We start from the raw sequence: 26,251 nt of genomic DNA, 5'->3' as shown, positions 1-26,251 counted from the left end.
ATTCAAGAATGCACTCTCAATAACGTGCACATAAGCTAATGTGAACATACCTCTTAAGCTTTGCAGGTGCGGCATATACTGCATGTGCGATAGGCGTAACAATTTGAGTGAGCGGTCAAGCATCATTGAAGTAAACAGTTATCCGATGCGAGACCGTGAAAAGAAATAAAAGGACAAGTATGAGCATCGTTGAACTACTCGTTATCATCTCACATCTAATTCCGAGTGAAGCGCTCAGCCTGTATCTGAGCGGTGGTCTTGGGGACTGTGTATCAGTTGTCTTACCTTGGTGGTCTAGGATTGTAATCCCCACACTAGTGCCGAGCCGCTCACACTCTAGAGTATTAGAAGGGTGACTAGCCAGTAGTTGGCCCATAACAAAAACGGCAAGGCTCCACCGCCATCTTCAATGAGTATTGTGTTGATACAAAACCAATGCAAAAACAAATAAGTAAGTGCATGCTGCATATATTGAAAATAGGTTATTTTCCCAAGACTAAACTATATAGAGTTACAATAGCCAGAGTAGACGATCTCCGTGTGAAAACCCAAACAGGGACAAAAAAAATAAACTGCAGAATATAACGGGCTAAACCATAGCTGAAATGAACACGTTCACTGTAAATTGGATCTTGTGAACTAATTAGAATGTGGTGTGACATCAGGAAGTCCAAGGTATTAGTAACACACAGTAACACACAAACTTGTGCATAACACCTGCTCAGCTGTACACCCATGCAACAACTTCTAGGGCATTTGTTGATACAAAATAACATTTACACCCCAATTGGTGATATGCAGATATTTACACTCTCTAAATCTAAACAAGTGACACATATTAAAGTAAACCAAACCTGAGCTGCATTGGCATGTTTTAAACCCAGATCAAAGACATACTTTATTATAAAGACCCTCAGAAAAACTAATTTATAAAAAAAACAGCAAATTCATGGTCCGAATTTAAACCACAGTACACAGTCTATATTTGCAAATGAGCCTTGCTTCAAGCCTTTGTAACTGCAATGTTAGGTCTCCTCCTCCCCCCCCGCCCCCCCACGCGGAGGCAACGTGATTTTGGCCAGGCTAGGCCAACAAACGTAATGTCCTGTTTGAGATCCAATTGATGACATGTTTGCCAGTGGCTGCCCAAGGGATATTTAGCATCATGGCTAGCAATGGTTGACAAATACTCTCTTATCCGTATTTTAAGGGTTCTGATGGTACTGCCAATATATTTTTTGCTGCAGACACAAATGATACAGTATGCTCGAAACACGCATCAGGCTATGTCCAATAAATGCTGCTGCAACTCTAGCAGTTCCAAAAACGGGACTATTGGTGCTGTGTGACTGGATTCCTTGTTTGAACTTTCTATTTCTGTGGTGTACACAGGCAATGTACCCACATTCACCAGTTACCTGCAGCCTGCGTTACCCTTTCTAATTATTTGCAAGCGCAGTGGACTCCCTTGGACTTTTTTGCCACTTGTGTTGCTGTACTAGCAGCATTCCCCTCCAGCGTCTCTCAAACTTACATCAGCTTAGGCTCTTTGGTTCCCATTTGTGCTCTTATTCTAGCCCTTCATTCGCTGTTACAGGAACACACTTTTAGCACAGTTTGTGAAGGACTTCACATTCTCTGACTTCCTACCCGGGTTTACTACTCCTCTGATGCCTTTTCTTCCCGCCCCATGATTTTGGTTGGTCTGCTTTTCTCTCTGTCCCTCCCCACTGATTCCTTACCCTTGTCTTTCTGCACTTTCTCCTGGCTGCTCGCCTGCTTCTTCCCTTAATTGTTCCTCTGTTTTCTCCTCCACATTAACCTAATCTTTCCTGTGGTGTTCCATCTCCTCTTCTTCTCTCCGCCAGTGTCTGCTTAACACCCTCCTACCCGGCTGAGCTTCACTTAAGTTATTACTCCTCCATCTCTGCCCCACTCTTTTCTCTTACCTTCTCTTCCCCTAATTCACCTTTCCACGCGCTCTCTTCTTCTACTATCCCTCTCTCCACATCTTCATCTCTGCCTCTTTCCTCCTTCTTGTCACTCCGCCATGCCCTACTCATCACACTGTGTTTCCTGCACCTTTGCACTCTGACTCCCAGCTCCCACACATCCCTGCTGCTTCCATGTAATACAGCATCGAGTCATGTTTGTACGCTTATATAGACAGTCATTAAATGATTGCTGCATAATATTCAGTTATATGTTACTCGGAGAAATGTCAATTTGCAAAGACTCTCTGTATACAGCAGAGCATAACATCCAACATTGTGTTGAGCCCAAGTGAATACATGATATATTCCTAAGTGGGTGTATGGCAGCCGTAATGTGTACTGAATTACTTTAAAGGATCATTTTCGTGCTCCGGTCATGCCGGACACCTGCTGACGGCTATTGATTGTAACAATTGAGTGATTCAAGCAGATTTTAAGCTTATATGTTTGATGCTTAACTCCATGTGTTGCTGTCAGTGCCAATGGGAAAATGGGCTATCGGGCATATACATGCACACACATTATTATAAGAGTCTCACGACCTCGGTTGGTCACACTTATTAACCCAGATAGTACATCTTCCTTTGAGTTTATGTTAATTGTTCTGGCGATCAATGCCTGTGTGAGTGTTGTATAAGATTGTAATGTATGCTATGCCAGACTGCGGACTCTCAGAAAGCCAATCCTCTAAAGCTGCGCGCTTCCAGGCTGCCTTATGCGATACCTTTGGCACTTTACTAGTACACAAAAACATAAATATAACAATAAGTAGGATACGGATCCAAAACCTCTGTCACCTTGGACCTACAAGCTACCCAAAACCTTCAGAAAATAACCTTGTCTTCCATTGTGGTGGAAACGGGATTAGAAGGGGCAAGCTGAAGAGTAACAGTCAAGGAATTCTAATAGGCCTGATTACAAGTCTGTTCCTGCCTCACCAGGGAACATCTGAAAGGGCCATGGACCTGCTCAAGTAGACTAGGCGCCTCTTATGTAGAGAAGGCTTTGTAAAGCTTACAACGATTACCTGAGGCCAGTGAAGGTCGCTGATTGAGCTGCCAGCCTCAACCTATCAAGCGAGAAGGAGAATGTAATATTGCTCTTAGTGGCCAACATGTCATCTCGGATGGATCACTTTACACCACATCAATGTGCAAGAGTATGAGACTTTGAACACAAATCCAAAATTAGCCTTGTCGGAGGATAGCTCACGAGTTATGAACTCACCTCTGCCATAGGGGCAGACTCCACTTTGCAATTTTGAAACTGGTGACTGGGCCAACTCTGCCTTTCATCCTTCCGCTGAGCACAGTTAAATGGGCTAGCACTTGGAAGGGCTGTGCAGAAACACAAATAATATTATTATTAGGATCGTGTGCTTTAAGGGAGAGTTGAGAGTTTCTGATATATAGAGCAAACAATATATGTAATGTCATCATTCACCAGCACATTCAACCAAGACTCAATACATTATATTGATTCAAATTCGATTTTTTAGAAATTACTAGCTTCTTTTGGCCAACTATATTGACTGACTACTACATATTAATTGTATCGAATAAACATTGTTTTAGGGGTTCTTTGGCAAAACCATGCATACATTTTAAAATCACTTGGGATTGCATGAGGGCAAATAAGCAACCAATACCAGTCTCAGTAAAGAAATAAACAGAATAGAATTTGTGAAAAAAATGAAGTTTGTAAACATGCTGACAGCATTAATGGGAATGGCTGACCTACAGAGCGGACAGCCATTATTCATGGCGTGGCAGCTGTTACAGTTTAGAAATATGTTCTATATTTTTATTTTATGCCAGGAGAAAAATGTCTTCCCAAGCCTGTATTTCTTTAAATACATCAATCCAAGTTTAAAGGGCTGTGAGAATGGCATCTCAGTGCGTATTTGTTTTTATGTTTTAACGTCGAGCTAGTAAAAAAAAAAGCACATCGATTTAGAAAAAGTAAGTTGGAGCAACTGTAAACAAAAAAGTCGCTTGGCTTTTCAAAATGAACTGTTTCATTTCTTATGAGAAGCCGTGATCGCTTGTGTGTTGCTATATGATGAGAATGGGAGGACAACCCTTAATGCTTAAATCTGTCACTGTCCCGGGATGCTTTTTTTCACTGCCAGCATCAACAATAGCAATCCCTCCATTTTGTGCACCTTGGTACGGCCAATCGGAAAATGGAAACTTGCATTATCTGGGAATGAGCTCCGAAAGAAATGTCCAATGGGTTTGAAGGAATATGCACTTAATGGGACTATAAACTGTTGCTGGTGTACGGTAGACCGGCTTCTGTGGCTTACACAACGGCCTTCATCAAGTTAGAGAATATTATTTTGCTAATGTTCAGACTGATCAAGTAACTACAAAGAATAACCTATTTTCCTATTTTTTATGTAGAAAATACCTGAAACAGCATTCTTTGGGATCTCTCATGTGGATTTCTTGATTTCAGTAAAGGCTGATTACATCATCTCCCCAATCACTTGTGCGGAGAAAATTGCACAGCGCAGTAGCTGGAGAAATAAGTACAATTCATTATAGCGCATACGTTCATTCCTGTAAAAGTTTTGAAGCACCGGAAATCATCACAGTGAATATCCCTTGATTGAAACGGACTCAGAATTATGGGCAAACACTTTCAGAAAAACATCTCCACAACTAACATATACACTGCATGTATTCGGCTATGTTCTTATATTTAAGTGGTTAGTTGTGCCGTGTCTTGGACACGGCCAATCCCTCAGGGCAGTCTGTCTGGCACTGGACCAAGAGAATGGCTCTGCAGATTGTCTGCAACCACAAGCCGCAAGTTGCTGCAACTGGAGTTCACCAAAGGCTGCCCAAAGCAGCACTAAGCTGTGGTATTGTACAGCAGTCATTTGGATGAAGACATTTGATTGTGCTGTAGATTAGTTTTGCTGAGCTCCGATCGATGGATTATGAAGGGATTTTTTTTATCAACTCTACATCTCGACTTTCTGCAGTTTTTCCTCAATTCCCTATTTTTGTTCTCTTTAGATGATGTGGTGCCCACACTTGACATGTTATGCTCCAAGCAACTTCCAAGTGTCCGTCGAGTACAGACATGATTTCAGTTTACTAACAAGAAACCTGCAGATTCACTGCTGTGTCACAGAGTATGTCATCACATGCACTGAAACATCCACATGTACTGTAATGTGGGAGCATCAGGTATCATACTCCATCTTGTTACAAAATGTAATAAACTAATGCCATCCATTGAATAGATGCAAAGATTTTATCCCCATGAGATTCTCCCGCTGAGCACCACCCCCGGGTGACTATCGGAGTAGCGACCTCAGCACCCTGGCCTCATGGGAAGGGGCTTCCGCTTCCCCAGTAAAGCAAACGCCTTATCCACTGTTGGTGGCGCTGCCTTCAAAATCAAAACCAGCAGTTTTTTAAAACCTGGATATGCAGTGGAACTTATGATACATGTCGACTCTCTCGTGTTTTGCCCTATATATCCCAGGGACTAGCCCCTTCAATATCCTTTAGCACTTCATTAGAAAAAGATGAAGTTTTAAGTGTGAGGATCCAAAAATGAGATACGGACACAGGACTCATGGCTTTGGTTATATACTTCGTTCAAAATAATAAGGGGTTGGAAAATGCCTCACTATCCCTAATCTAGGAGGTATTTCCCTACATCAACCAAAAACGAAGGGATTTGTCCATTGTCAATATGTCCAAAAGTAAAACTATGTCCTTTGTCTGGAAATCCTATTTTGGCCCTCATACTCTAAAAGCGAACTCTAAAGTGCAAAGGATAGTGTCTCCGGATCGTAAGGTTCACAAATGTTCGACTTCATCACAAAGATGTAAATCCAACAAAAAGTTCCAAGTGGTTAATATTCACAGTTCCAGGGAAGGACTTTCGTTTACCAATATGAAACGTTTAAACAAAGCATTACCAAGTTCTTTAGAACCCCAAGAGGATGGCTCCCTCCTCTTGGTGCATTTCCAGCATACTTAGGTCACCACTCCCCTAAACTCCCAGAGTCTCGGTCTGGGCAACACACATGGGCCGGCGCCACTGATGGGTTGCAGTGAGTGGCGTTATGCTTTCCTTTTCCACCAGCCCAAGCTGAAAGCGGACGACCATGGGGGGTGCCCCTCAGGACCCCCGCCGTGTTAGGCTACCATGGAAAAGGCTAATTTATGCACTGTTTGATCGCCTGAGTTACAGCCTGTGACAAAAAACACAATCGTTAGACAACCTGCAAAGAAATTATGTTCGGGTGGGTGGGTGGATGTGACAAAACTGATCCTGCTAGGGGGAGCGGACGTGCAAAGAGGCTGCTCCCCCTGCGCAGGCACCATAATATATTGCCCCACTTCCTTTTCATGCCTGTGCCTCCATACAAAGGCTGCAGGCGGGGCCAAGGAGGGGGGGGAGCTCAGCCCCTCCACCCTGTTATGCCTTGGCGCTTCGAGTCCTTTTGCGGTGGCACCATGTGCTAACATGGGCAGTCGGGTATTGCTCGCCCTCCACCTGTCAAGATACATAAATAACATCCTGTTGAACCCCCTGCACTCCCTTAGCTAAATAACTGAGGCCAGACCAATTTTCCTCATTTGCAGTTGTGGAAAATGGCTCCTTTCCCCAGGTTTCTCTTTACGTTTCAAATAATTTAAACGCCTAAGGGCATGTGACTTCCTAGGAATTCTCCTCACTCTGGACTTTGCCTGGTCTACTCTCCTGCCAGGGCTTTCACACAATGAGATTTTCTTTTATCCAGTGGTCGAAGTGAGCGGGAACGGATGAGAGCAGTGCTCCTATACTTTTTTTAATTGAGTTCTACAACTCCTATACTTTTACTTTAAAAAGAAAGCGTTCCGGAACGGTTTCGTTTTAAAATAACAGTGTAGGAAGAGGTTGAAACTTGCACTTTCAGTGCACTGTACTGAACATTCCCTTAAACTGCAGGCAAATGTGGTTGGGGGTTTGTATTGTGTGTGGGATGGGGTAGTGCGATGGGGTTTGTGAGGGGCGGGGCAGGCTAGCAGGGAAGATAGTTCCACTACTTTTCTTACACTTCGACCACTGTTTTTATACATGAAATGATATTTGCCACTGTTGGCGTATTGTTTCTTGTTTAACAATGTTCCTTCAAGTAATACATCTCTCTTTCACACAGTGGGCCTCTATACTTCGATTTCCTCTTCTGCCATCTGGGACAGCCTTGCCACAAGTCCTTTGATTGCTCCCTGGTATCCCATTATTAAGTCATTTATTTATTTGTTGCTTATAATGTACTGCAGTCTGGAGGCATCAGGGCGCACATAAAACAGATAACGGAACAACTCACAACATGCACAACAAAAAGGCAAATAAAATGCACTGGATGACAGCCTCTGTAATTGAATAGCATGGTTTTAAGCTGCTTGCGAAATGTGGGGATACTCTGCTCTGTAGGCGTCTTCGCTGGGCGTCCATTCCATGTCTGTGTAGCTAGAACCGGGAAAGAGCTTACCGTGCCACGGCTCTGTTTATCTTTGGGCAGACGAGCCGGAAGGTGTTACTAGATCTTGTTGCTCTCTGCTGTGATTGAAGGGTAAGGCTACTTTTCAGATACACGGGTGCAGATCTCTGTAAGCATGTATGTGTTAGTGTGAGAATTTTAAAGGTGATCCTGGACACCACTGGCAACCAATGAAGCTCCTTCCTGGCGTAAGTTATGTGGTCCTTTTTTAGTGATTCAAACCGTGTCATTTTGCAGAATCTGGTGCTTGTTTATACTGTTCTTACTTGCTCCGTCAAGGAGAGCATTACAATAGTCTATACGTGACATAATGGTAGCCCCTACCAAAGTTTTGCAGTTTATACTACTGACATAAGGTTCACCAACTTAAGTAGCCAAAGATGGTATTGAGATTTCTTTACACCATTTTCCATGTGCACATCCACCCCTCGTGAGTGGTCCACAATACCTCCCAGGGTTTTAACTTTGTCTAAAGTTTTAATGTGGTGACCATCAATAAAAAAATTCATACCCTGGACCTAGTTTTGCTCTTGCTTGGGGAGACTGAAGACTATTAACTCGGTCTTTGCACTGTTCAAGCAGAGGCTGTTATCTGTCATCAAGTTTTTGATCAATTGGTAGATGCTCTGGACCTTCCTTACATCCTCGGCAATCCCCGCTCAATCCGATCAACAGCTGAGTGCCATCTGCGTATTTTGTGAAACTGACCACTACTGTGTCAAGAGTATCACACAAAGGACACAAGTAAACATAGAAAAGAGCTGGGGACAAACCCCCTCCCTGCAGAACTCCACAGTTAGACATTTCTTGAGAAGAGTACGCCTGTCCCCAAAGTGTCGCCATCACAGAATGTGGGAGGCATTTTCCCTAAAACCTCCTCCATGGCTGTCACTGAGATGGAGGAAAAGTCAGAGAGTTGAGAATACTCGCTCACATGTGCTGCCCTATCCTCAGGTGGTGTACCCCAACCCCGGTCTGCAGCCATTTTAGCATGTGCCACCACAATTTGTCTGAAAAGGCTTTCTGAATGTTGGAACAGTCATCCACTGTGGGAGACGGCAGGACTGAATGTAAATGAGGATTTTCTAATTTAAAAAAAAATTCAAACCGTTTTTTTGTATGGTTAGTAGAGCTCTCAATCTCAGCATTGCATTTCCTCCCTGGCATACCATTATCAATGTGTACTATACTGTGACTTTGCTCAGTGGTACCCCCCTAATAATGTGTGTGCTACTTTGTTGCTCCCTGGTGTCCAAGTATACGTTTGCTCTCAGTTATTCTGCCATCAATGTGTGTTATACTGTGATTTTGACTATTGAAGTTTACCAAGCACTATGAAATAATTGCCTTACATTATATATTCTCCCACACCAACGCCACCTCTTTCTGGTCCCCTAGATCTTGTTGTTTTTAAGCAAATTACAGTAAAGGGGGTAAAATAATCACTTTGTTTTCCATGTTCTTTGTTTTCTTTTGATGCTGCAGAATTTCAAGTCACTGACCTACAGCACTTAGTGGATACATTTAAAAATTCAGCCGAGTCTTAGTTGCATAAGTATTTGATCATCTTCTGAAAGTTATTTTTTCATAACATTCCTCCACAACTTGATAAGTCCCCCGCCTGATTATGGGAAGTTCTAGAGCAGTGGCCAAGTGGGCCGGGTACCTCCCCATGGTAGAAGATGATGGGACTCATGTGTATTTTGAGGATCTCCTGGTCACCCCCACATATCTCTCTGTAGAGCGGGGGAACAGTCATAGGAATAGTAACAATGATTCTGCCCTTCTTAGAAACATCAAAGGCACCTTGGCTCAAGACAGGTCAGTAACCCACCATCCCTTTGATCCTGGTAGAAGCGCTCCCTCATTTTCTACATTTTCTGTCCCTTTGTGAAAGTGTAGCCCAAACTGTCCCAGGGAAACATAAAGCACATCACGAGAGAAATTGCTATTCTGTACTAGAGGCCAAGCTGACATAAGGGACCCTTTGTGTACTATTTTGTGGCCTGGTGCAGGCATCAGTCATTTGCAGGAACCTCATGGGTAGAGTTACGACCAAACCCAGAATTAAATCAAGACGCTTGGAGCAAGAGAAGTAAAGAGTGCAGGAAAACCTTACACATAGGTCTAGGAGAAAAGAGTGCAGGACACCCTTAAGCCTGACAGTAGTAGAGAAATGAAAAGGATGCAGGAAACACTTAAATCAGAGATTAGCACAGAGAAAAAAGGGTGCGGGAAGTCTGAAAGACTGCAAGACAAAGTGTGTAACAGCCCTCAAGCGCAAGACTTCAAGCTCCAAAAGAAGCGGGAACCCTGAAGTCCAAATGAGGAGAGAAAAGAGGATGCAAGAAACTCCATGGAGTGAATTTGCATATGATCACACTGGCCAGACAATGCAGAAGAGAATGAGTTTAAACAACTCACTGCATGTTTACAAAAATGTTCAAGTGCTGGCACCAGTGGAACAGAATGCCACTCAGCCAAGACTCCCAGCAGACCCCTGTAATGATGCACATCAAATTCAAGATGGCAGACCAGCCATTTAAAGGCCTGGTCCGTCTCCACTGTCAGTTAGTGGGCCTATTGGTATTTGCCAATTTCCCATCACAGGTTCAGATCCTCAATGAGAATCTGGCCTGTTGGAAGAGGCAACAGGGCTATGTCAGCTCAGACTCAGTCAATTAACATGGATGTTTAGTGAAGGAGCTACTGGTAAGAGTTTGGCAACGATTGGAGATGAGGGGCCTGGAGAGAAAGATGACTTTGGAGAATAGGAGGCGATTGGGACAAAAGTGAAGTTTGGAGAGGAGGTTGGAGGTTAAATGGAGAGGTAGATGGATAAATTGAGAAGGAAGTTGGGCTACATCATTAGGAGGTGGAAGCCGGAATCGAGGAATAGGCTGTGGTAGGAGAAACTGAGAAGGTGACTTCAGAAACCGTAATTGAGGAGGAGGTTGGGCAACATCAGATGGAAGTGGAAGAGGTTGGTGTATCTCATGTGGAGGTAGTCGAGGAGATTGGGAAGGAAACTGGGCTATATTTGACAGAAGTTAAAGAGAAAATGTCAGAGGAGGTGGTAAAATAAAAAAAGGACAGGGTTGGCCAACAAGGGGAGAAGGTGAAAGAAAAAGAGAAGATGACTGAAGTGGATGAATATCAAGAGAAGGTGGTAGGAGGAGACAAGGAGAAGATTGGTGAACAACAAGACGAAGTTGGAGAAGAACAGAAGGGCAAGTTAGATCCACAGTATAGGGAGGTTCAAGGTAGCAATGTGGGCTCCAGGCAATAGGTAGCGGAAGGTTGTGATCTGAAGGGGTTAGATCCGTGTTGGAAGGGGCATGAGAGTGTGGTGCAGTGTCCAGGAGAGCCAGGACTGGATTAAGGAGACATCAATGAGGGGACAATTCCAAAGTCTGGGAAATCGGAGGACATTTCTGGGCTCATTGGGAAAGGTCGGGGTCATCAAAGCTCCTCTGCTCTACCTTTCCAGTTTCCTCACATGTGCATGAGAATATTTAAGCACTAAAACCAAACTCTGAATTCAAGCAACAGACGAAAAGAGTACATGAAAACCTTAAGCCTGGGTCTAGTAGAGCAAGAACAACTTGGGAAACCCCTTAGCCTGAGAGTAGGTGAGAAAATAAAAGGGTGCAGGAATCCCTTAAACATGAGATTAGCACATAAAAGAAATTACTTCACAAATCTCAAGCCCATGACTGAGTGGAGGAGCGTCAAATGGAGCGGGTACCTTTAAGTCTGAAAGAGGAGTGAAAGAAGAATAATGAACGCAAGATCCCAGGTGGCCTAGTTAACCGAACAGAGAAGAGGAAAACATCTTTTTTTTCTCTTTTACTTTGAGATAATTATGCCTAACCTTTTCCTTATATTGGTTGACTTTGCCATCCAGTGGTAAATCAATTAATAAAGAGTTTATTTCTCAAAGATCTAGGCTTGTTCTGGTTTCTGATCCCTGTCATTCTTGGGACCCACCCTATAAATAAATGCAATCACAATTTTTGAAATTCATGTAAGTTACCAGCAAGACAAACATTACATTCAGTTTGTAAAATGTATTCTGAATTGAAGTCTTTTACTGGGGTTATTGCAAAGAATATGTCTAGATATGCGAACACAGAGTTTATAATTGTACAACTGAATTTGCCATTTGTGTTTTGGTGTGCCTACACCCCAAATTATTATGTAGGCAACATTCTCAGATCACTTAAGAAATGCATTAGCAAACAGGTCAGAGTTAATTATGAAACAGAGTCATGTGTTACACAGATAATGAGATCTACAGAAGGAGACAGCTTCAAATAACTGTTAATGAAGAAATATGAGAATCATTGCATATTAAGACTGTGCTCAATGGGCCACAATACATTAAACTGCACACTTATTTTTTTTAATTTTCAGGAAATTAATATCTCAAATACAATGTAAATCATGAGTTGTTTATATTCTGCACACACACACAACCCATTCTGATGGATGTTCAAGTAATTTGAAATATGCAGAAATATTATTTATGCATGTTTTTACCTTGTGGGTATTCTCATACATGCTGCTGAGACACAACCACATGCAGATTTTCCATGTATAAACTCCAACTGCATGCTGTCAGAAGCACCACATTGAGAGTCCATATTCAAAATCCGACCACATGACAGGAATGCATGCACCCAAAATCCACACAGATGTATGTCTTTACTTTGCCAGCATTTACTGCGGCAACACTTACTTTGTCACATTGACTTCGCCAGACATTTACTTTGTATGCATTGACTTGGCCAGGCATTTACATTGTAATTTTTGTTGTGGTCAACCATTTTACTAATTTCTTAGACCTCCACAACCTTCAAGACCCCCCTACAGCTAGCTTTGGCTAGCTTCCACTCCTCTCCTCTTTCTCAATTTGCCTGGAATTCTCTTCTGTGATAAATCCAGTGGAGGAATCATTACAGATTCCCCAGCAGTGATCTCCTGCCGTGTGGCCAAGGGACGGCAGCCGCTACCTGATCCTGACCCTGTGGGCGGTTATATGAGGGAGGATCACATGGGAGGAGACAACTACCGGGGAGATGTTTTGACTTCATTGGACCAAACACAGTATTCCCCCCCCCCCCCTTCCCATGAGGAAGACCCTCTAATACCCGAGTTTTTAATGGCCGATTTGTCAACCTTTGAATCAAACACCCACAACTCACACAACAAAAACCTTTTGTTTCTAATATGCATTTATATGAAACCTCATCCATGGAATCCAACTCCCATAACCACTCAGGTACTGAGACAAGAAGGAGGATGAGGGAGTTTGTGCAAAGTTACAGGAGCTTGAAGTACAGCATGAAGGCTGGTTGTTTTTTTGCACGACCACCAGTCTGGCTCCAGAGCAGCCAGAAGCCTGGAAGCTGCTTTCCTGAACACCCGTGAACACCTGCTCTCCAATCTTGGCTCCAGCTCCCCTTATGTTCTCATCCTTCTTGAACTTTCCTCTGCCTTTGATACAGTCAATCATACCAACCCGATAAATCGGCTCCAAGATACCCTTGGCATCACGGACCGGGCTCTGGATTGGTTGATGTCTTTCCTTTTGGACCGTCCTTCCCAAGTTTAACTGGGCCCTTTACTCTCCACCATTGCATTCTCCACCTGCGATTTCCCTCGTGGCTCTATCCTCTCACCCTGGCTCTTCAAAATCTACCTGGCCCTCCTAGCCCATCTGATCTCCACCTTCTTTCCTAATTTTCAGTGTTATGCTGATGACACGCAGCTTTCTTTCAAGCTACCCCACCCCCGCTTCTTCCTCACTCATTCCTGACTGCCTGTCTGCTATTCAGGTATGAAGCACTACTAACGATCTATGCCTTAATTGCCAGTAAGACTGAGATCCTTCTAATTTGGACCCCTATTCCCCTTTTCCCTCCCACACTCTGACCACCCTGCTTGGGCCCCATCCCCTCACTCTTGTGTGAAGCTAAAAACCTTAGGGTCATCTTCGACTCCTCCCTCTCCTTGACTCCTCACATCATGGACCTGGCCAAGAAGGCACATTTTCAACTACACCTTCTCAGAGGCATTCTCCCCTTCCTCACCTTCTCCCACAAACTGAATGTGTCCAGAGCTCTGGTTCACTCCAGTCTGGATTACTGCAACAGCCTATTCCTCAGTCTGCGTAACTCTTCTCTTAGCACACTTCAGCTAATTCAGAATAGGGATGCAAAAAGTATTCTTGACCTGGAGCCCAGGGACGTCATCTCTCCAGCCCTTAAATCTCTCCATTGGCTCCCAGTTGCTGCGAGGATCAAGTACAAGACCCTCTGCATACTCCACAAGGCTTCCTGGGGCATGGGACCATGCTCTATCCAACCTTCTCTCCCAGAATACCTCCCCACTAGAGCCATTCGCGCGTCTAGCCCTAACTCTTTGCAAATAAGACGCTTTTCCAAGCAGAGAGTGAGGGGTAGATCTCTCTCTTCCACAGGTGCCTCCTTCTGGAAGGGCCTCCCTGCCCCTCTCAGACTTGAGCTGGACCTCCTTAAGTTCTGGAAGCTCCTCAAGGCCTTCCTCTTCTTCATCCGCCCTCCTCCTCCCCTGCTAAGGTCCCCTCTGGCTGAGCCTGGTGGTCTGGTTCCTTCAGTTTTACAGGGCTCTAGGCCCCCCCGCCCCATCTACCTTTGCACGTATTCCCTTGTCCCCCCCCCCCAACCCTTATCCTGCACTTGCCCTCTCATACACTTAGCTGTTCGGTGTGCACCCTTGTAGCCCTCCAGCCCCTTTACTTTGCTTTTGAGATAAAACTCCCAGGTAGATTTGAGGGCTGCTAGGAGTTCGCGGACCCAGAACTCATGGAAGGCTCAACTCCTTCCCTTCCCCAAAAGGAACGCAGGCCCAGACAGCAAGTTCAAACTGCGGTTTATTACGGAGAAAACCAACCGGTATCAGTACATGGACAAAGGAATCCAGTGACATCTCAGTGAGCTCTGGCTCGCAGGCCAGTTTTGATAGATTCTTGCGTCACAAAAGCATCACAACCTGGGCCCCTCTCCAGAAAACCTATCATCACTCAGGATTGGGTGTTGAGTGGTAGTCCACCTATAGTGGACCCTAAATGTGTTAGTTTACTGGCTCTACCATGTCAGATGTCCGGCCTGGCACGTCCCACTAAGGCTGTTAGTAAACAATGTTTCAGTGTGAGGGTCCGATCATTGGTTCTTATCCATTGCTACCCACCCCTAGGGTCCTGGGCTGTCGTTGGCTAGAGCTGGCGTCCCCAGGCCTGGGATCCAAAATACTTCCCAGCTCGAGGTGTACCTTTTCAAGGTAATAAGAACATCTATGTGTCTGCATTGTAACTTTTGTGCACCACCAAAGACTATGAGAGTGCCCGTCTATATCATGCAACATTCGGCTTCTTCTGTCTGGCTGCGTGAGATTTCTCCTCTTTCCCAGCTGCTAGTTTTGGTTCATAATCGGCTTGGCCGGGGTCACATGCTCAGAGACCGTGTTTGGGGCTTCTGGAGAACTGAACTACTCCGATTTATTTGCATGTATTGTGCCGGTGTTACTGCATTTCAGGGACTGGAATGTTAGTCGTATCTTGGTGGCCTTGGCAGCAGGCCCTGTCTCAAACTCTCGCTCCTCTGAGCAGCCTTAATTCGCTCAGCTCAACTTCTGCCGAGGGTCTGTGGCCTGTTGTAATTTTCCTAAGGCTCATAACATTGCTGCTACATTGTGTAATTATAAATTCTTCATATGTTAGTCACACATGGCTCTGTCAGGTCCCATAGATTACCAGTTTGATTCAAGCAGTGCAGGAGAAGACATTGAACCGCAGGCTGACGCTCACGAACGCGGGGCACACAGACAGGTGTGGTGGAACAGGGACAGGAGGAGAAATGCTGCATCCGAGCAGGAAAGTCTGTGGAGACGCTGAGGGCTGCGCAGGAGCTCCTGGAAGTTGGGCCACTCCAAGAGGCAGTGTTCTCCAGTCTGAGCCGAAAAGGAAAGGTGGCGTGTAACCGCGCAGCCGCACATGATGCTGGAAGAACTCTGCATACTCCAAAGTGGAAAGCGTTTGAAGGAACCACACCACAGAGGCGCAAGCCGAGTCGTAGATGCTGGAAGGGACCAGTGAGTCTGCCCAAAGCAGCTGGGGACCGGGGGCATTCCAACAAGTGTGCCAACAAATGCTTGCATGGTACAGATTGCTGATGCAGGGAATGGTTGAATGCCGTCAAGGCAAAGTACAAATTCAACACCCAATAAGAAGCAAGTTTGAATGCAGACAAGGCAAAGTACAAAGTCCAACCCCAATCAAGTACAGATGCATGAGATACCAGTGTGGGGGGAGATGTTTGAGCAAATGTTACCATAGACAGATATACCAAGCACCTCACAGCATATGCTATTGTGGTATAGCCAAAGAACTCGCAAATGAGAACTCTTGGCAGGCGATTACCAGGCAGGCAGCTGAAATTATATGAAGATTCCTGGCAGGAGAGTACACCGGATGATCTGAAGAACCATAAGAGAAGTCCTGGCAGGCGAGTAGTCCAGGCAGCTGAAATTGTATCAGAATTCGTTGCACAAGAGTATACCAGGCGATCTGCAAAGTTAAAAGAAATACTACAGAAAGACAGTTACAGAACCTATTGTTTAAACAAGAACCTTGTGAGTCCATTGAAGCCACAAAGGAACTGGTAACTAAAGAGAGATGTTTTCCATTCTTTTTAATCCAGGGGAACGGGATCACCCTCCGGAACCTTTTGTAGAAGTCATTCTTATAGTTTTGGTTTTGAACACTTTTTGCCAACATCAGACATTTCCCTGCACCCTTTGTTGTTTTTTAGTGTGAGGGTCAGGGTAGGACGTTTTGGACACAAGGATGGCTTTTCAGATACTGACATACTGACACATGTAGAGCCTTAGATTTCGTTTCTAGATAGGGAAGATCCTATTTAGAATAGGACCAAAGAGGCGTTTTACCAACCCATATTTATTTAATGAATGGGCCTCATTACGAGGTCCAAAAGGTAATTTGTAGAAATTGCTACCGGTGGGTTGCCGCCAACCTGTTTCCAGCACCTACCTTCCCGTTGCCACTGGGACAGAGGCGTTGCTGGGTGGGGGGGGGGGCTAATGGGCTATAGCCCCTGATCATTTGGTTGTAGCCCCGGATAGAATCTCAGGAGCAACAACCAAAAGGCTAGCTAGTCCCAGGTCTCGACATTTCCAACATCAGCGGAGCCCCGAGTCTTTTCCAGACCTAGCAACACCCTTGCATTGGGACATTACAAATCCTGGCGGACCGGGAAGCTAGGTGCTGAAAAATGTTAGTCCCCATTCCCATGAAGTCCCATAGGACTCCATGGGTTCATGGAAGCACTGGCACCGTCACTAACGATGTCAGTGGTTCTGTGATGAGTCTGCCTACCAGCCGACTCGTAGTATGGCGGTCTGAAAATATCCGACATTAAGACAGAGCCCTTAGATGTGGGCCCAAATTCTCTATAATATTTTTACTATGGTGAACGCTTCTCAAACCATCCCCCAGTCATGGAGACATTCAATTACAGTACCGATTTATAAAAAGGGTAACCATCAGGCTCCTAATAGCTACCGGCCAATAGCATTATTAGACGCACCAGGGAAGATCTTTACGCGTCTTATCTTGAAAAAACTTAAATACTGGGCCCAAAATAAACATATGGTAGATCCTCTCCAAGCAGGTTTTGTTACAGGAGTGGGCACAATACCTAACATAATGATCCTGAACTTAATCAAGGATAAGTATGCAAATCTTGGTCAATCAATTTACCTAGCATTTGTTGATTTTAAAATAGCTTTTGATTCTGTGGACCGTTTGCTACTATACCAGAACCTAAAGCGCTACAATTGTCCTGATACTCTACTGGCCCTGATTGGCTTGCTCCACTCTAATACGTACATGCGAGTAAGAATGACTTTAAATGGAATACTATCTGCTTACATTCGCACACTGAGAGGTTTGAGACAGGGATGCATTTTGGCATCAACACTATTCAATCTTTTTATTTTAGACATAGGTCGTGCTTTTCAGAATATAATTTGTGATGCTCCAAAACTGGGTTCTTATTTGATAAACTATCTGCTTTATGCAGACGATCTTATTTTGCTATCCAAAACTCTGAGTGGTTTACAAAATATGCTGAATGCACTAAATCTGTATGCAGTGAAAAACAATTTGGTGATTAACACAGCAAAGACGCAAATATTGCTTTGCAAACCAAAAAAGCAGTTGAAGGTTAATTCCTATCAGTGTTATCTGGGAAGTGAACAACTTGAAAAATGTAATACGTATAAATACCTGGGTGTTATGATCTCCAATTCTCTGAGAAAGAATGACAATGAGATGGGAATTACTCAGATATTACTCCCTCTAATCGCCCAGGCAAGGTTAACACATAAATATGCAAAATTTTCCTACTCCCATATACTGCTATTTTATAAACAAAACGTGACTCCTATCCTTACGTATGGGGTCGAATCTACACTACCTAAACAACGTCATTTTTGGGACACAGCTGGCCGTGCCACCTACCAGCACTTAAAAATGTCCAATGTTCTTTGAAATTAATCTATGTATGTCTACTTATGTATAAATGAAATTATTACTATGGAATTAACATATTGTATTGAGAAAATTATATTTTTATAAATAATCCTAGAATGTAAAAGGTATTAAGTTTGATTATGCTGTAAAAAAAAACAAATTGAAAGGTTCAATAAAATGAACTAACCAAATACATTTTTTTTTAAAAAAAGGTGCCTGTAAACTTACCGGCACCCTTGTTTCCGCACTGCCACACTCCTAATGAAGATCAATGTCTTTAACCAAAAGCATGACAACTTTGTGTTCACCTTTCATTTCTAACCGCTCGCACTTCCCCCGGACATACTAGAAACGCTGCACACGGATTTGTTCAAAACCAAACTAAGAGCCTACATCTTCACCTCCAAGTTACCCTCTTAACAAAACTCTCATCTGCCTGATAGCTAATAAACATTCCTCGCTTCTAACCTGCCTCTGTCCCTCACTTCCTCTTCCTCCACTACAGCACTTCACCCATCATGGTCACATCCCGAGCACAGCTGGCCGTGCCACCTACCAGCACTTAAAAATGTCCAATGTTCTTTGAAATTAATCTATGTATGTCTACTTATGTATTGTCCTCTGTCATTGTTCCATTTACTCCCCTCCATAACCTGCTCAGAATGTCCCTCAAACCTAACCCATTGTAAATAGCTCACCGCTGGTTGAGCGTAATGCCTAATAAGTAAAGCAGCAATTTCATGAGCCAGTGGAGGCTATGAAATTTGTTGAATTTGGTTTAGAAACAAACACATGGATTTGAAATGTGTGTATGTCTCTCTCGTCAGCATGTGTTTTTTGTTTTCTATACATATATATAATGATTTGTTTAGAAGTGTCTTTTTTTAACAAGTATCCTTTATGAATTATCAATTACATTTATGAATATTAAGCCCTTTGTGTGATGTAATAACTCAGATTTATGCCAAACTAATAAATAAAATGTATCAAAGGATGACTTGTTGCCCGTTTCTTGTCAGCAGTAACACAGGTCTTTTAGATTTTGTGAGCATGTTCTTCCTTTTTCTGATGTATATAGATGATAGTTAATAGGAGGAATAGATAGTTCTCGAACCTGGTGGTTTCCTGGCGGTGGGATAGATTCCCCCCCTTCATGACAGCTGACCTTCCATCCCTGTAAACACATACCATGCTCCAATCTTATTGGTATACGGGAAAAGCCTATGGAGCAATGGTTAGACGCAGTAACTTTTCCTAGCTTTGAGAAGAGTTTACTCTTTATTAATAAAACCAATAATATATATATGTGTGCTGCTTCTTCATCTTTTTATGTGTAAAATTTAAATAAGTAAAACCTGCGTTTTCTGCTTTTAGGCTGTTCGAAGTTTCCAAGTTGCTCTGCACATCTTTCCAAGCAATCGTGAACTGTGGGAGGAAGATCTGTCATGGGCAAGACAACTTTTGGAGAAGAAGATGGCAGCTGAGAAGGCTGAGCTGCCAGGGGGAGAAAGCAAAGGTGCTGCTCTAGAAGTGATCCCAGACTATGACTTTGAAAGTGATGAGATAGTGGAGGTATGTGCTGCCATCGCACAGAAGCATAAATCGGCACAGGCTGATGACAAGACGGTGGTCATCATGTCTGCGTCCGGCACCGTGGAAACCAGGACTGAGAAAGAGGAGAACGCATCCACTCCAGACAAAAATATATTCATAAAAGCCAAATAGAGCACTGAGGTTGCAAGACTGAACAAATATTAATTGTTGTATGACGTCCAGCCGAAGAATGTGTTTAAAATAGTTGTTTTCTAAATAATCCTGCACGTCAAAGCTCCCACTGTTGAGATGGCAGACATCCTATGTGATAGACTGCAATTACAATGAAAATGTACCCTTCATATATCCAATAAGTGCGCAAAATGGGGTGTTTCTTCCCTGTTTCTGGATCAAAACTGACAGGTTTTGTAAGCAATGGCAGGCAACCATTGATCTTAAATATCAATTCCGGAGAGCAACATGCTGTAATGCAGTACATTTCTTTTCTGACGGGAGAACCTTTTGAGACTTTTCCCTCAAAAATATGTTCAACTTTTTGGCACGTACTCGAGTATGTAAAACACAAGCCTGTCTCCACTTAAATAGTTAAAAATAGGTTCTTTGTTGCCTTAAATCCGTGGTGCACTCTTCCAGACTCTGTAAACAGGCCAGGTTGCCAGATTATCCCGCGTGAATTGCCATGTGAATGGTTTATAGCCACAGGACCTTGTATTTATATTTGTAAATTGGATCTGGCTCTACTTTTAAAAATGTAAAATCTGCAGTAGTCTCAGACCAGGGAGGCACAATTTAAGCTGTCAAGGGTACAGTCTGGTCACCTTTTTGCGATGTGCAACATAAATATTCTTGGAATTGATCTGTGGGCAATTGATATATTCGTTGATATCTCACTTAATCAATGGATGACCTGAAGAATTGATAGATTTGCAGATATTATGCCAGGAATTTGACCAAAGATAGTACTAAAATGTTAGATGTCATGTAGGCTGATGCCTGCAAGTGAATAGCTATTGCTCCCCAAGTGATGGGGAGTGTGGCAAACACTGCACAATAAATGTCTGTATGCACTCAAGTTCAGACCTATACCCAACAGGCGTAAATATAATATTTGAGATGGTATCGTTAGTTAGTTTGATATGGTTTTATCTTGGATGGTATTTCCTCACCATCGGAAGTGACAAGATACACCAGTCTAAAAACCAGAGGAGTTCCATTTCCAAATCTCAGAGAGGCTTCTCCAGGGCACAGCACGTGTGTGCGAGGGCGAGTGCTGCTGAACTCAACATGCTGTCGTCTCTGAAAAGAATTCTGCGCTTTCCTTTTTCAAGGTCGTTGTAATAATAAGCAGTGAGAGGCACTGTTTCATGTGCTGGTGTTCCTTCCAAGGACATGTTTTTAGAAGTTGAAGTGAAAGAGGATTGTGTTAGGGTAAATTAATTTAATGTAGTCCAATTTTCAGGATGTGTGTTCCCATGGAGCATTTTAAATAAAAAAAAACTGAGTTGGTGAACTGCGACTTTGAGATGCATTCTTGAGAAAGTAAAGCTGTGTCTTTTATGAAGCAAGGAGTAATGCGGACCGTTTGTCCAATCAAGACTAATAGAAAGTAAGGTAAGTGGTAGATCTGGTGGATACAGTCTTATTTGTTTCTTTCGTAAAGTGCCAATGAGAGTAAAAGTATAAATCGAGTAAGATGTTGAATTGTGTTAATTAGACCAACGTTTCCAATCCTTGACAATGATTAAGGGGTATTTAAGCAGAGGTGCCAAAGTTATTACAAATAAATAAGCTGAATAATACATTATGAAACCACGCTCTGTCCATTAAATGTAGAATACTTTTTATCTGACAGTTAAGGAGAGTCATTTGGAAGGCCTTTACGTGCATTATACAAGGTATTTTGATGAGCCTATCTAGCAACAGCAAGAGGACCAGGGCAAAAGAATTCACAGAACTAGAACGAAACTCCAAAATAAATATATACGCTGAAGGCACATCTGTAGAGACAAGAAAAAGAATGGACTAAACAAGCCAGTGTCAAACAAGATTGAATGAGCCTAATTCAAAACAAGAAGCTTGTACTTTGCATAAGTGGAGAGATACAGCCATCATGTGGCTTATTAACTTTTCCATGCAGAAAATGAGATATATAATTTCCAATGGTTGACAAAGAGTCCATGACACTAACTTAAGACCATAGTGAGATTAATTAACAATTTCTGACATTTCCTTCAGGAACTGTACTCACAGGAACACATACTACACGATGTCCTGATGCAATCTTTCTTCTCGGAAATAGAGATGCCAAAGTTAATAGAGACACTGATCACCAGATTGGAGGAATGCCTATAAAGTGAGGAATTGATAGTCTTAACTTCAGACTATGTCCCGCGTTGGATGAGCTGGCACCCAGATTCTATGGGAACATGCCCAAGGCCACCCGAACAGAAAATATCACAACAACGTTTAGCCAATTTAGCCACAGTAGTATTTGCCACTTACAAACATAAATATACTATAGGATTGTAACATAAAATTCAATTTTAAGAAAGATCCTAGGGTAAAAAATAACTCACATTTAAGGAAGATGTTCATCTTCCTCAGCATGCATGGAGAACTTCCCATGAAAAAGGCCACACTCTAGATCTTTAGTGCAGACTCGACTTAGCAAGGTCCGTCTGCACTCCCATTTTTGTGATCAAACCGTTTGATATTAACAAAAAATGCAGTACCCTGTAGATGAAAGGATGTATCTGTATAAAAACGTATGGAAAGTTTGTCAACTAGTGATTTAGAGGAGGATAACGGTTCAGTCGACCTAAATGGTCAGTTTTCATTGTTCAGTGACTCGTTATAGCAGTACTGGATGAACAAACTCCAGTAGAGATAAAAAAAATAATTGGGAAAAAAGCAGCAGAATACCAAATGGTGTACTAAAAAACTCAATGAAATGAATAAACAGAAAAATATAGTGACTGGAGATGAAATGATGATCCTGTAGCCAAACTGATCTTCCAGAGAAAGCACAAAAAGTGTAAAAGATTCATAGAAATGCCGTAAACATTACTATCAGAAGAGGATTGTGTCTGCTCCTATGCAGACAGAATTTTACCAGATCGAGGACTATGCAGCCTCTCGGCATGTTATGATGATATAATTCCATCACAACCTTAATGTGAAAATCATTTTTAGTTCCTTCAATGGAAAAGTAAATTAAGGAACATATAGCACACAATTACCTTAATTTATCTACTATTGTAATTCCCTTCTTTAGGCTGAACCAGGTACTTTGCCTACTTTATTGGCATTTAATCCTCTTAATTTGCAGTGATACCTCAGCCTCGAGGATGAGTGTGACAGATCACCTGCTGACCTCCAAAGGCTTACAAGGAATTGGCATCCTCAGAACCCAAAGCTACCCACCTGTGAGAAATTCTGAAGTTATCCAAAAGTCTTTAAGGTTGCCTTTGTGACCACCCTCCTTAAAATACCAGCTGAGTATGAAACACCAGTCTAAACGGAGGACAGCACAGGGGAACACATTGGTCCTGGAAGCAAGACCATGCAGAGCAACAGAGGTTCAAATCACGGATCCGCGCTTAGAAACCAAACTCAGGTACGGTATTAGGTGCGTTATTAAAAACCAATTAAATAAATAAATGGAGGCCTATTTCTAATCTTTCATTTCCTGGTAAATTGTTGGAGAGTGGAGCCACTCAACTATTGCAGTAAGTACCCTTGTCCTGCTAATTCAATCCCAGTTAGGATTTCGATTGCTACATAGTACAGAATCTATAGTGACTGCTTTGCTTGATTATTTAACATGGGAACCAGGTGGAGGAGAAGTGGACGTTTTGATCCCTTTCGACCTCTTTGCAACATTTTACACCATCTGCCTTGAGATTCAGCTCATTGGGTTCTCAGATATGGTCGTCGGAGATGGTGCCCATTCTCGGATTGTGTGGGAATACACACCGAATAAGTGCTGTTGTACAGAAAGCTCAACCTCACTGGGTTCTCGACTCGCAGTCCGATTAAAAAAAATAAGCTAAACCAGTCGACCACCTCCTCCGAACAATGCCCCAGGTGACGTAGGAGGCAATCGTCCTCCACCAAATCGAAAGCCGCTTGGCAAATCCAATAGGCACCTAACAGGCATCCAAGCATTGAAATGCTATTCCTCTTGTATTTAGGGCCACACATGATTACAGGTTGTTGAAAAAACAACTAAAAATGCTCCTGTTCTCGTCTAGCTGATCTTATTGAGTGGTTGGCACATGTAACAGCTTAGCTCTGATTCAGTGGCAGAAGACCACTTTTAGTGGTTTAAGCGCTCTACAAGAAAAACCCACATAGCATAACATAATCTATTGCAAGAAATATAGACGTTTGTGTTGCGAGTGATGCAGCTGGAAAGTTTGAGACATTCATCCATCTTGGTGCTTTGGAAAAAGACAAGTGGTCAATGCTATCAGAAAGCTACAGACTGGTGACTTGATTAGCACTGAATGCAAGACCCTGGTAAAGGCTCTTTTGCAGAAGCTGGATGAAATAATTCTGAAACTCATTAACCCACTTGACAGACCTTCATGAGGCATGTGGGAGACAATATGCAGAAGCTTGCCCTTAGCCTACTAACGGGGAGACAAATGGAGTCACCAATGGCAGTGATCTCACTGCATGCACAGCAGGCTTTGGGTTTCATCCATCAAAGTTTCTGATTACAGTGATTGACATCTTTCTCCTTGAGCAGAGGGAGGGTAGTTCAGAAACAGGTTCCTGTGTGATGAATCCTGTGGAGACATCACTGATTCCCCATCAAAGATCTCCTCCCACATGGCCAGGAGACGGCAGCCACTACCTGATGCTGACGGTGGGGGTGATATTATGAGGGAGGAGACGGCTGTCTTAGGAAGGTGGTGACCACATCAGGAGAGATGCAGTATTATTCCCTTTCTGAGGAAGATAACCTCATAATTCCTAGGTTCTTCATGGCTTGTTGTCACTATACAACCCCCTCCCATTGTAAAACCCCTTCTTTCAGGATACACTAGGCAGAATAGCATTCATGCCTCATATACACCTAACGCACACCTAACATCTCTGATGTTTTTGTTCTAAACAAAAATCCTAAACAATATCACTTTAGAAGTCCCAGAAATCATATGGACTCCAATTTCCATAAACCCTCATGTACTGAGAAGAGGAAGAAGGAGTTAATGTGGATCGAAGGAAACACTAAGCTAAGTATGCAGGCTATTTGTAATAAAGCCTGAGTGCCCAGGACATTTAATAATGGTGTTCGCATTCAGGGGAAGAGAACCAGAGAATAGGAAGCAGATCCGAGGGAGAAGGCAGCAGCACGGGAGCGGACTGTGCTGGAGAAAGCAGGCACATCCAGGCAGCCGCTTGCAAGCATTACCTACCAGCGTGGCACAAGGCCAAGAAAGACACAGCAGGCACCATTTGTGTAGCGTTGGTGAGCCAGCTGCAGACTTACCGGTGGGTGAATGCAGCGCTGCCAGGAGAGCTGGTAGAAGGTCTGTAGTGCGAGACTCCATCCCAGAGAGAAAGCTTCAACGCAGCAAGGTGCCACAGGTTGGGAACGCTACCAGACACCAGTGAGTCTGCCTAGAGCCATTGGGGACCTTGGGGTGTACCGACAGGCATGTAAGCAATTAAGAAACTGTTTCGAATACCGAACAAGTAGAATACAAAGACAGAACTTGCACAAGTCCTCATGGATGAGATGTAAATATGGGGAAATTTGGAGCAAGTATTACCACAAGGAAATGAATACTAATGAAGAAGTTAAAAGGCAGAGCTTGAACAAGTCTCCATATATGAGAGATCAATGTGGGGAAGGTTGGTGGAGCACGTGGTTCCAATGTAGTATAGGCACAGTGAAGTAATACATCTGTGCCATACTAAAAGACAGTGAACTCAGAGAAGAGGTCCTAAAGAAAGTAGAACATCACGCAGTGAACTTTTGGGGGGAGGATACCTGGCAGAGAAGCATACCAGGGGATCTGTTGTAAGACCCCAGAAGGGGATTCCTGGCAGGGGAGTACACCTGGTATTCCATTCAAAATATAAGGAAAAATCAGACATTGTAGCAAGATACCTGGCAGGGGAGTATACCAAGGGGATCTAAGAACCAGATGAAAGGATGTCCTGGCAGTCAAAAGACCAGGCAAGCTCAAGTTAAAAAAAGCACTCTAAAATTGTGTGAAGATACCTGGCAGGAGGGTATACCAGGGGATCTGATGAACCTACTAAATGATTTGTGGCAGGGGAGTATACCAGGAAGTCCACTAAAACCACAGAAAGAAACTTACTTGCATACTTACTTTGCAAAACACATGGTAAAAGAAGTATACCAGAGACTAAGAAAACAAGGAAATTGAAGTTGTGAAACTGAATAAAGACCCTTTTAACCTTGCCTTCTACCCTCCTCTTCATCCATCTAAAGAGTAGGAGAGATTACACAGACTGGACCCTAGAAGAGCCTTGAGCTTTTACATCAACATGGTTTCTAAAATAAGAGTAGACTACCAACTATTTGTTGGCTATGTCGGCCACAGAATGGGACAA

General features: G+C 43.2%; 1 protein-coding gene across 10 annotated transcripts in view; it reads left to right on the top strand.

Moving 5' to 3' along the window:
• TTC33 (tetratricopeptide repeat domain 33) overlaps positions 1 to 21,167 on the top strand; it is an 820,935-nt gene extending 799,768 nt beyond the window's left edge. For 6 of the 10 annotated variants that reach the window (XM_069627194.1, XM_069627185.1, XM_069627186.1 and 3 more), the window contains one exon: positions 19,478 to 21,167. In XM_069627194.1, the coding sequence (XP_069483295.1) occupies positions 19,478 to 19,828 (351 nt within the window). In that variant the 3' untranslated portion in view covers positions 19,829 to 21,167. The remainder of the gene's footprint in view (positions 1 to 19,477) is intronic. The other 4 variants (XM_069627192.1, XM_069627190.1, XM_069627187.1 and 1 more) reach the window with 1 other exon arrangement.
• The last annotated feature ends 5,084 nt before the right edge of the window (positions 21,168 to 26,251 follow it).

The sequence above is a fragment of the Ambystoma mexicanum genome, chromosome 6p (genome assembly GCF_040938575.1).
Source record: "Ambystoma mexicanum isolate Mex_15411 chromosome 6p, UKY_AmexF1_1, whole genome shotgun sequence".
NCBI classification, from domain to species: domain Eukaryota; kingdom Metazoa; phylum Chordata; class Amphibia; order Caudata; family Ambystomatidae; genus Ambystoma; species Ambystoma mexicanum.
The sequence above is the reverse complement of the archived record's forward strand: the minus strand, read 5'-3'. Positions and strand labels throughout refer to the sequence as shown.